This window comes from Microcaecilia unicolor, chromosome 4 (assembly GCF_901765095.1).
Source record: "Microcaecilia unicolor chromosome 4, aMicUni1.1, whole genome shotgun sequence".
NCBI classification, from domain to species: Eukaryota; Metazoa; Chordata; class Amphibia; order Gymnophiona; family Siphonopidae; genus Microcaecilia; species Microcaecilia unicolor.
Genome location: NC_044034.1, coordinates 40,346,437 through 40,359,010, shown reverse-complemented (window position 1 = coordinate 40,359,010; position 12,574 = coordinate 40,346,437). Strand labels below are relative to the sequence as shown.

Below are 12,574 nucleotides of genomic sequence, written 5' to 3'. Positions count from 1 at the left end.
TTCAAGCATGGGCTGTCTGCGCTGCAGCCGCTCCTCTCTCTTCCCCTGGAGGAGCAGGAAGGAAGTTGACATCGACTTCCTGCTCTGCTCCGGGGACAGAGAGGAGCGGCTGCAGTGCCGATAGCCCATGCTGAAAGCTGCTACGGTACAGCCCCGCGCTTGTTCCAGCAGCCAACTGTTGCTCCTGGGGGCTCCAAAGCGGTTGAAGCTGCGTGTGGTGTCGGTCCTCCCAGCTGATTCCTGCACTTTGGGTGCGTGTAACGTGTGTTACCTTTGTTTTTTTTGTCTGGACTCGGGGCGCTGCTGCTGAAGAGGAGAAGCAGCAGCAGTGGCCAACAAATTAATGCCAGGTGGAAGGGGGAGCGAGAGGCACTAGGCAGGTATAATGGAGAGAGTGGGAAGATGGGGAGAGAAGGAGGGGACATGGAGAAGGGCTGGAGTCCTGGAGAAAGGGAGAAGCTGCTTAAAATGAGGAGAAAATGGGAGGGGGGGTGAAAGAGGGAAGACACTGGAAGGAAGAGTAGGGAGAGAGAAACTAACAGGAGGAGAAACATTGAAGGATGGGGAGAGAGAGGGGGGCATGATGAATGGCAAAGGGTAGAGAGAGAGACACTGGATGGAAAAGGGGATAGAGAGAGAGAGAGAGACACTGGATGGAAGGATTGGGAGAGAGGGGGTAGATGTTGGATGGCAGGATCGGGAGAGGGGGTAGACGAATGGAAGGACATGGAGAGAAAGAGGGAAGAGGAAGACAGAAGGATGGGGAGATAAAGAGGGAAAACGGATGGAAGGATGAGGAGAGGGGGGGTAGACGGGACGGGAGAGAAGAGAAATCACTGGACTGGACATGTAGGGGAGGGCAGGGGAGAGAGGAGGATTGCTGGCTATGGATGGAGGAGGGAAGGGCAGAGAGGGACAAGAATGGACATGGATGGGAGGGCAGGACCCAGGGAGAGAGGAGAAATTGCTGGAAATGGATATAGAGCAAGAAATGAAGAAGAAAGGAGAAAAGTAAAGAAATAAATGGAAAGGAAGCCCTGGAAATTGAGTTAAGAGGACAGATAGCAGCAGACTCAGATACTGGCCAGCATGATTGGAAAAAGAAAGTCACCAGACAACAAAGGTAAAAAAAAATCATTTTATTTTCATTTTAGCGTTTGGAATATGTCTACTTTGAGAATTTACATCTGCTATCTTATTTTGCAATGTATAGCAATTTGTTTCTAAGAATATTGCTGACAATTCCTGTCACTGTAGCAAGTGGTGAGCGATCATTTTCACCGGGGGGGGGGGGGCGTGATCATTTTCACCGGGGGGGGGGCGCCAACTGATAGTTTGCAGGGGGGCGCCAGAGACCCTAGGCACGGCCCTGCTCTCAATCATGGCCCCCGCCTGAATAGAACCAGCACCTGTACTCAATCAAAGCCCAACCCCCTTATTAGCAACAGAACTCATACCTGATCAAAGCCCCCTGAATAGCACAAGGCCCCCCCCAAGCAGAACCCCACCATGAGACCGCCACCCACAATCAAACCTCTCTTTTCCTGATGAGACTTACAAAACCTGATCAAAGCCCCCCTCCCTCAATGAAACCCTCACCCCCAATCAAAGCCCCCTCTTTCTAATGAGACCCCCATCCTCCCCCCCAAAAAAAAGACACCTCCCAAACTCCTGGGGCCTATCAGTCCTTACCTGGTGATCTAGTGGATTCTAGGGCAGGAGTAATCCTCAGTTACTCCTGCCCTTGCTGTCACCATCACTCAAAATGGCACACCTTAGCAGTAGTCTTTTGGTACTACCTCTAAGGAGTAACATGAGACTTCCACTAGGGGCAGCATTTTGAGTGATGATACCGACGAGAGCAGGAGCAACTGGGGATTACTCCTGTCCACGAATCCAGTACACCATCAGGTAGGGGCTAATGCTTCTCAACCCAATACCAAGGAGGCAGTGCATAGAAATCTCTCTCATGTATATTCATTGCGGATATCCTGACTGGCTAGGTGTACTCCTAGGACTGGGTTGAGAACCAATGCCTTAGACAAACATGGGGGAATGTTATTAACATGGTCTACCGTTAAGACATATTACTTTACTGTTAATCCCAGTTATTAGTAACTAGATCTCATCAAATAAAATGGGACCTATGATAAAATAGCACAAGTTAATGGTAAAATAATGTATCTTAACGGTAACCTATACTATGCCCTTAAGTGGCTAGCACAGAGTTACATAAGTACATAAGTATTGCCATACTGGGACAGACCAAAGGTCCATCAAGCCCAGCATCCTGTTTCCAACAGTGGCCAATCCAGGTCACAAGTACCTGGCAGAAACCTAAACAATAGCAGCATTCCATGTAGAACCCCAAAGAGTAGCAACATTCCATTCAGATTCTCAACTAGTAGCAACATTCCATGTAGAACCCCAAAGATTAGCAAGATTCCATTCAGATTCTCAAATAGTAGCATAAGTACATAAGTATTGCCATACTGGGACAGACCAAAGGTCCATCAAGCCCAGCATCCTGTTTCCAACAGTGGCCAATCCAGGTCACAAATACCTGGCAAGATCCCCCCAAAAAGAACAATATATTTTATGCTGCTTATCCCAGAAATAAGCAGTTGATTTTCCCCAAGTTAACATGGGATTACTTACTGTATTCCTAAATACTCTTTTGGGATCTTGCCAGGTACTTGTCACCCGGATTGGCCACTGTTGGAAACAGGATAATGGGCTTGATGGACCTTCAGTGTTTCCCAGTATGGCAATGCTTATGTTCTTATGTTAAGGGGTCCTGTATTAACTCTCAGTAGGTGCCTTACACAAATGGGAACATTAGCACATAACCTGCAATAAAAGTAGTGGGAATACTCCCAAAAGTAGCCGCATAAAATTTGCGGCTACCACACGGTAAAATCTCTCATCAAGCTGTACTAACTGCAAATTTTAACACAGTAAAAGGGCCTCTATTATATTCAGATACAGTAAAGTCTCGATTATCTGACATAAACAGGACCAACCCATTGTCGGATAAGTGAAAAGTCAGATAAAACGGAAAACAATGGTAACCCCTCAAACAATGCATAAACAAAGGCTGAAAAAGCAGGAAGCAGGGTCCCAGGTCACAAACAAATTGTCTCAGGTGTGACACTTTCCTCTGCACTATGCTGGAAAACGAAAGAGATGCGATGACTACACCGGGGGGGGGGGGGGGGGGGGGGGGGGGGGTCTGTCGGATATGCTAGATGGTCGGATTAGCCAAGGTCGGATAATCAAGACTGTACTGTATTATACTTTTGGTCAAGTACTTACTAGAGAAACTCTTTGATATTTTCAGCTTTCATTTCAGCCCAAAATGCCTTCCTTGCATTTGGATACGAATTATATTGTGTCACCACTACTGTGGGTCTTGAAAACCAGCCTGCAGAGTGCAAGAAATATGTCAGTCACACACGTAAGTATAAACATGCCACAAGGTTCAGGGCAAAGCAGTTGTCTTTAGCTTGACAAGATTATCTGAAGTCAAATATGGTTTTGTTTCCTGGGTGGATCAGTGGTGGAGGAAAGGGACTGTGGAACCTTAGCTTCGTGGGACATTCATTTCTAACTTTTTCTAATCATCTATCCTTTTCTATCTCTTCTCCTTCACCCAAGTAAGTAGGGACTCATGAGTTACTCTTATGCCAGATGATGCTTCCATGTCGATGCAGGGGCGTAGGTACGGGTGGGCCTGGACGGGCCCAGGCCCACCCACTTTTGCTCTAGGCCCGCCCCAACCCAACAACATCGCTGCTGGGAGTGTTGCCTGCCTGAAATTCTTCTCCCCGCTGCTGCCTCGGTCCCTGCAGCATTCTTTTTTTTCGCCCGTCGCCAGCAGCGCTACGATTCACAGAGGCCGCTCCGTTCCCCCCTGCAGCGTCCATTCGGCCCTACGAAAACAGGAAGTGCAGCAGAGAGGGCCGGATGGACGCTGCAGGGGGGAGCGGAGCGGCCTCTGTGAATCGTAGCGCTGCCGGCGACGGGCGAAAAAAAGAATGCTGCAGAGACCGGGAAAAGACCACAAGTGTAACAGGTAGACCTCTTTGTTTGCTTGGAATCATTCTGAATAGCCAGTGGCTCCCAAATGCCAGTCAAGAAATGTATTAATTTGAAGGTTTCACTATCTAATACGTTTTTGTTGTTATCCTTCACTTCCGTGCGTGCAGCTGGACTAACACAGCATCCACATTGCTTCTTCCAGTTTAATAAGCGTAAAGATGCCTGAAATCACCTTGCTTCTCCCTTCAAAATAAGTCAAATAAAATCAGGGCACTGTAAATGTTCCAGAAAATTGAAAAGCGATCTGATACCTGCGGCACAGATCCAAACCTGTCATTCTGAGGATTTCAATGAGCTGAGACTTCTAGAAATAGCAAACTGGAGGCGCAGGATAGGAAAGGAAATTGAGCTCATTTATGTCAGGAAGTCACAAAAGTGTCACACTGCAAGAACTGCTTTTAAGATGCGGACCTATACTGTGATAGCACACCAGCAACGGGGAGAAGAATTTCAGGCAGACGTTCTTCGAGAGTTGCTGCACAGTGGGGTAAGGAGTGAGGGAGAAAGTTGGACATGGGATGGGAGGGAGAGATGCAGAAGAAGAGAGAGAGAGAGAGAAAAAAATGTTGGACATAGAAGTAGGAGAGAGGGTGACATGTGGGAGTAGGACAGGGGCAGAAAAAAATGTTGTGCCCATCCAATTTGGGCTCAGGCCCACCCAAAATTGGCTGTCTGGCTACGCTACTGATGTCGAGTCTATGTGTAGTTTGTTATTTAATAATATGACAGAACATTGGGGGGGGGGGGGGGGTTAAGCCTGTAAAACTGCCTTATTTCCTGAAGTGCATTTCTTCTAGTGGCCAGCAGGCGGTGCATGTTTTATGTTAAAGCTGTTATAGAAAAGTGAATGCTCCCTCTTTTAGTTTCACTCAGTAAAGAAGCAAGGTTGCCAATTGGGTGGTTTTACCGCCCAATTGGGCGGTTTTCCGCAACCCGCGGCAGGAAATTTTTGCCCGCCACGGGCCACGGATTTTTGGGCTGGTTTTTGGGGTTTTTGGGTGGTTTTTCAGGCCAGTTTGGGCGGGGCTAGTGACGTTTTGGGCAGGGCTAGTGACGTTTTGGGTGGGGCCAGTGACGGAGGAGGCGGGGCCAGCAACGGAGGAGGTGGGGCCAATGACGGCGGGGTCGATGACGGCGGAGGCGGAGTCGATGACGGCGGGGGCAGGGTTGATGACGGCGGAAGTGGGGGTGTGAACTTTTTGGGCGGATTTCGGGGCCGAGTACCTGGCAACACTGTAAAGAAGTGATCTACAGTACTTTCAGCACTATACGTTTAAAACCTGTTGACTGGACTCTGATTGACCCAGAAGCTCAATTTCATTTGGATTGTACTGGATTTTTCCCCAGTTTCAGCCCGGGAAAGAGATAGCTCTTTACTGAAGCCCTTAAAAACACTTATATTTGATAACTGGTGAGGAGCTATATTTCCTGATCTCCCCAGGTACTTTTTAGAAAGTAAACAAACTTTGCTTGAACCCAAGTAAAACTGAGCTTCTATGGGTCCCTAAGACAAGTGGGAACATACAGCTCGATTCAACACTTACTCTGATCCCCCAAATCCAAGCAACCTTCAAGAGCAGCATCTATCACTTGTGACAACTACGCTGCCTGTCTCCTTGTATTGAGAAAGCAAGCCTTGTTTCAGTTGTGCATACTATGATAACATCAAGACTGGATTATTGTAATGCACACTACACTTGTTTTTATTGGTTGACCTACGTCCCTTCCCCACTACTTTGGCAACCTTTTGTTTTGTGGGAAATTTTCCTTTTTTGGTGTGGTGCATTGATGCTTCTTACTAGCATTTGTGAGGGCTCTCTGAGTTTTCAGCGTCAGGCCATACCTGGATATCAGCACTGAACACTGGGATATGAAGCATCCAACAGAAGTTATCCAGATAGTTTGCTGTCCTAACTTGTTCAGTTTTCTTGGTAATGGCATTGAATATTGGAAGTACTTGGATAACTTTTAGATCTGCCTTGGTTTTGCCCCCAGACCACCCTGGCATTATCCAGATAGTGCCAAAGTGATCAATGAAGATTTTCAGTGGTCTGGTCTGGATAATGGCACTGAAAATTAGTGTCTGGCCCCAATGAGTGGCACATCTGGGGAGGAGCTGTTCCTATACAAATAAGTGCTGATGAGTATCAGACCCTAACATTTTATTTTCACAAAATGGTTTCATGAATATTCTACAGAATTTACATATTTGGAAAAAAAAATCCCAGAATCAAGTCCATAGAAACAATCCAGGTTTTTGAGTAATGGCTTAGGAAAAGGCACCGGGTTACTGCTTACAGACTTTATTACATCCCAGGTTCTCATAAAATGTTATTTATTTTTATTTTATTTACAGTAACTAACAAGTAGACCCTAGGCGGTTTACAATCTGGAACAATAAGATAACAGGCAAAAGAAAGGAACTACAATGTTCTGATAGGAAAGTAGTCAACACACATATAGCTGGAGCCAGCACAAAGCCATACAGAGATAAGACAGAGAAAGGGGGAGGGTAGAGAAGGGAGGAGGAAGAGGGGGTTCAACCCAGCAGCATTAACCTACAAGCAACTGTTAATTCATCCTGTATTCAAGTTTGATAGAAACATACTTGTTTTAATGTACACACTTCCATGCTGTATTCACTTCCTGTATCACAACTGTGCTCGACTTAGACTGCACCCAAGCAACGTGATGAACAATAATAGTTCCTACTTATTGTTAACCACTCTAAATGTTAGTGGTACAAGAAACAGCTATATCTAAAATTCTATAAATAAATAAATGGCACCACTGGCACAATTGATTCTGATTTGATTGAATGCAGCTCCTGAAAGCTAGTCAAGAATGTCGTTTTAGAAGGATTATGTGGAGGAGTGGCCTAGTGGTTAGGGTGGTGGACGCTGGAACTGGGGAACTGAGTTCAATTCCCACTTCAGGCACAGGCAGCTCCTTGTGACTCTGGGCAAGTCACTTAACCCTCCATTGCCCCATGTAAGCCACATTGAGCCTGCCATGAGTGGAAAAGCGTGGGGTACAAATGTAACAACAACATGGAATGTTGCTACTATTGGAGATTCTGTTGCTACTATTTGAGATTCTACATGGAATGTTAATGTTGCTATTCCACCAGCAACATTCCATGTAGAAGCCTGCCCTTGCAGCCGCGCAGGCTTCTGTTTCTGTGAGTCTGACGTCCTGCACGGGACGTCAGACTCACAGAAACAGAAGCCTGCACGGCTGCAAGGGCAGGCTTCTACATAGAATATTAAGGAGTGGCCTAGTGGTTAGAGTGGTGGACTTTGGTCCTGGGGAACTGGGTTCGATTCCCACTGCAGGCACAGGCAGCTCCTTGTGACTCTGGGCAAGTCACTTAACCCTCCATTGCCCCATGTAAGCCACATTGAGCCTGCCATGAGTGGAAAAGCGTGGGGTACAAATATAACAACAACATGGAATGTTGCTACTATTGGAGATTCTGTTGCTACTATTTGAGATTCTACATGGAATGTTAATGTTGCTATTCCACCAGCAACATTCCATGTAGAAGCCTGCCCTTGCAGCCGCGCAGGCTTCTGTTTCTGTGAGTCTGACGTCCTGCACGTATGTGCAGGACGTCAGACTCACAGAAACAGAAGCCTGCACGGCTGCAAGGGCAGGCTTCTACAAAGAATGTTAAGGAGTGGCCTAGTGGTTAGAGTGGTGGACTTTGGTCCTGGAGAACTGGGTTCGATTCCCACTGCAGGCACAGGCAGCTCCTTGTGACTCTGGGCAAGTCACTTAACCCTCCATTGCCCCATGTAAGCCACATTGAGCCTGCCATGAGTGGAAAAGCGTGGGGTACAAATGTAACAACAACATGGAATGTTGCTACTATTGGAGATTCTAGATGGAATGTTGCTACTATTGGAGATTCTGTTGCTACTATTTGAGATTCTACATGGAATGTTAATGTTGCTATTCCACCAGCAACATTCCATGTAGAAGCCTGCCCTTGCAGCCGCGCAGGCTTCTGTTTCTGTGAGTCTGACGTCCTGCACGTATGTGCAGGACGTCAGACTCACAGAAACAGAAGCCTGCACGGCTGCAAGGGCAGGCTTCTACATAGAATGTTAAGGAGTGGCCTAGTGGTTAGAGTGGTGGACTTTGGTCCTGGGGAACTGGGTTCGATTCCCACTGCAGGCACAGGCAGCTCCTTCTGACTCTGGGCAAGTCACTTAACCCTCCATTGCCCCAGGTACAAATAAGTACCTGTATATGTAAGCCACATTGAGCCTGCCATGAGTGGGAAAGCACAGGGTACAAATGTAACAAAAAATAAATTATGGGGCATTGACACATGTAAATAGTGACATTTACATATGTAAAGTCTTTAGCATATAAAATGAATTTTCAAAAAATCCTTGTTTTGCATATTTCATCAGTAGCATACGCAGTTTTGAAGAGGGCATGTTCCAGGCACAGTTTGGGTGGGCTAGAAGTATGCATGTATTTTAAATTTTGTAATGGCAGCACACAAATACCTGTAATAAACCTAGATATCAGTGTTTACATCTGCTCTGAGGCAGATATAATTATTAGCCAGCAGCTCGCTTAGACCTGGAGTGTGCACCAGAGATTACGGCTGTACCGAATATTCGTATTCAATTTGATTCGGCCCTGAATACATTATTTGTATTCGGCCAAAAAGTGGTTTCAATTCAAATATGAATCATCTGGGGCTCTACATCCTACCGAAATAAACATTTGATCTCTGCTTTCACATTTTTTCTTTTATTATTTGTTAAGTTTAAAGCTCAATACCAATTATTAGTATTCAGCCAAATAATATTTTTCATTCCCTGTATTCGCCCGAATAGTAAAATATGCTATTCAGTACAGCTCTATTAGAGCTTGAAGGGAAAATTGTGCTTGCTAGTATTTAAAATGTAAATGTATTTTTGATTGAATCCTTAATTAGCTGTTTCTGTACATCCAGTTTTGTAAAATCTAAAACTTTTGGAAGTGCTGAGACTTACAGGTACAATTGTTGCCGCTTTTTTTTTATTTTTTTTATTTGTACCCCACACTTTCCCACTCATGGCAGGCTCAATGTGGCTTAGGTACTTATTTGTACCTGGGGCAGTGGAGGGTTAAGTGACTTGCCCAGAGTCACAAGGAGCTGCCTGTGCCTGCAGTGGCAATTGAACCCAGTTCCCCAGGACCAAAGTCCACCACTCTAACCACTAGGCCACTCCTTAACATTCTATGTAGAAGCCTGCCCTTGCAGCCGCGCAGGCTTCTGTTTCTGTGAGTCTGACGTCCTGCACGTATGTGCAGGACGTCAGACTCACAGAAACGGAAGCCTGCACGGGCAGGCTTCTACATGGAATGTTGCTGGTGGAATAGCAACATTAACATTCCATGTAGAATCTCAAATAGTAGCAACAGAATCTCCAATAGTAGCAACATTCCATGTTGTTGTTACATTTGTACCCCACGCTTTCCCACTCATAGCAGGTTCAATGCGGCTTACATATTATATACAGGTACTTATTTGTACATGGGGCAATGGAGGGTTAAGTGACTTGCCCAGAGTCACAAGGAGCTGCCCGTGCCTGCAGTGGGAATCGAACCCAGTTCCCCAGGACCAAAGTCCACCACTCTAACCGCTAGGCCACTCCTCCACATGTATAAGTTAGAAAATATATAAGTGTCAAACGTCTTCTGCTTCTGACGACTAAGTAAGCAGACAGTGCATAAACCACATGAAAAAATTTTATATGTGAAAGCGATAACTCAATAAATGTTGCCGTGGTGGTGGCTCACACACCCTTGGCTATAAGGGCTATGTAGGGCTATGTAGACTTGAATAAATGAGCCCTAATGAGCTATCATGCAAAAGCCCAAATACATCCTCGAGTAAACCACAATTTTTTTGTGGCCAATTTAAACAAGTGAAAAACATTAAAGTGAAAGCATTCTAACTGCAAACCAAAATTTGTCATAAAGTGTCAAGTCAAACAAGGTAGAAACTGTTTTCTTACAATAAACGACCATCTTCTCTTATGCATAAAGAATAAGCACCTCTGAAAAATGGTTCCAATTGTATGATCCAGATTCTACAGAGTTCCATTGCGGATACAAATCCTTTTTCAGAAACCTCAACAAAGTTCTTGACAAAGAGAACTATGCACTAGATCATCCATCATCTTCTAAAATGTCAAGACTGATGAGGGGACGTTTTATGACAATTTTTGGTTTGCAGTTAGAGTGCTGTCACTTTATGTATAAATATTTATTATATTAAACATTGAACCACATACAAGACGATCAAGAAAATACAATGGAATATATTAAAGTAAGGAGGAAGACATCATCCCACAATTCCCAACCCTCTCCTCCCCTGAGGGTGAAATACCACAACTGCAAAATGACTCTCATACAAGAAATAAGGCTAAAAGTTTAGAAGGCGACTACAAGCCTGATGAGACAGAGATAACCAAAAGGACTCCCAAGAGGTTTGAAAATCTTGACCCTGAGAGCTCAGAAAATTGGTCACTGGTACCCTCTCAAGCAGGGGCATAGCCAGACACACAATTTTGGGTGGGCCTGGGCCCAAGATGGGTGGGCAGAAGAACCCTGCTCCATCCAACAGGTGATTTTCACCTGCATGCCATATGGTCTCTCAAACAGCCCCCCTCTCCTGCATACCTCTTAAATAATATTTTTCCACTGGCAGCGAGCAGCAACTAATACGCGCCCCATAGCCTTCTCACTGATGCAACTTCCTGTTTCCGCATAGATGGGAACACGTCAGAGGGAAGGTTGTGGGGCCGGTTCGAGCAGTATGTATCAGCTGCTGCTTGCTGCAGGCGAAGATCTGCTATTTACAAGGTATGCAGCAGGGACAGTTGTTGGGAGTTTTCAGCTGGTGGAGCTTGGGAATCCCTGCCAGCCACATCATAGGTGTGCTGCTACTGGGTGGGCCTGAACCCAAAGTGGGTGGGCCTGGGCCCACCCGGGCCCATCCTTGGCTACGCCACTGCTCTCAAGTCACATCTGTTCAATAAGATAGGTCCTCCAGTGCTAAGAAGACAGAGGGTTTGAGGGGAGCCAAGAAAGCAGGATGGCTTTGATGCCAAACAGAATGGCCTGACGTAGAAAAAGATAAAAGCCTGATGGGACAGGATCACTCAGGACAAATTGCCCAAACAAAGTTAAAAGGTCCATTGTAACAGTATATGACCACCAACAGTGGAGACTATCTAGTATATGCTGCCCAAACCAGTAGATTTCCAGGCATACCCAAACCATATGCCCCAAGGATACCATACTAAAGGTACAATTAGGATACTGACTACTACTTGTATATCCTGCTCGACATGTATGGCGGGGGAGATGGTCCCAAAAAACAACAAGGCAAACGATCTGCAAAATCCAATATGGGAAAGAAAGCCAGCAGATCAATGTCACAACAAAAAGATTTTATTGAAGATACCGTGTATGATTTGTTCATACACGGTATCGTCAATAAAATCTTTTTGTTGTGACATTGATCTGCTGGCTTTCTTTCCCACCACGGCGGGGGAGATGTACATGTGCAAAACAAATTTATACAGAGTTTCTCGATGAAGAACATTCATAAACTGCTTGTTCAGCCTCACCACATAAGACTGTAGTAGACTTTGCGGCTCAACCGTGCATAATAAATCCTGTGACCAAACCCTTGCTAGGTGTGCATGGTTGAGGTCTGGTATTGTGTCCTTAAAAAAGCAATGATGAAAGATCAAGAGGACATGCAATTGGGAGCCTAAGGTGAAGGCCTCCGCCAAAGTCTCCTGCACACCCTCCATTACATCTGTGCAGGTCAATGAAGAAACATAATGATGAAGCTGTAAATATCCGTAGTAATCCGATGGTAATAAACCATATTCCTGCTGTAGAATGTGAAAGGATTTCATTTCCCCTTCCTCAGTCACTGCCTGCAACACATATTTCAACCCTTTAACGACCCAGGACTCAAACACAGTAGAACCCTGACCTGGAAGAAATGAAGGATTAGAACATATGGATAAATAAGGAGTAACATTGGAAGAAAAATCATGGTGCTTACAGAGCCAAAGCCAGATCTTTCTACCTGTGGCAAAGATATGATGGTGTTTAAAGACTCCTGAAGGCAAGGGGCGAGTAGCATGCAGAAGAAGACTGAAATGTATCTGTGGTAGCAATTCAGTCTCCAAGCTAGTGACCGAAAAATGAGCTGTACCACGATATCAATCGTTCATATGATGCATACCATTGGCTATAGATAAATAGCCTATGCTCAACAACCCCATGCCTCCATGTTCTCTTGACCTATGCAGCACCGCCAAGGAGACATGAGGTTTCTATCCAGAGGAAGCTCTGCACATACCAATTAAGTAATTTCTCATCACAAAGGCAGATATAAAGGCAATAGCTGAAACAAACAGAGCGACCTGGGAGCAAACATCAT

The 12,574-nt window shown here is 45.4% G+C and overlaps 1 protein-coding gene across 1 annotated transcript in view; it reads right to left on the bottom strand.

Moving 5' to 3' along the window:
- Positions 1 to 12,574, bottom strand: part of FOLH1B (folate hydrolase 1B) — a 101,862-nt gene that overhangs the window by 82,901 nt on the left and 6,387 nt on the right. Inside the window, exon 2 of the mRNA XM_030200163.1 lies at positions 3,316 to 3,424. Coding sequence (XP_030056023.1) covers positions 3,316 to 3,424 — 109 coding nt within the window. The remainder of the gene's footprint in view (positions 1 to 3,315; positions 3,425 to 12,574) is intronic.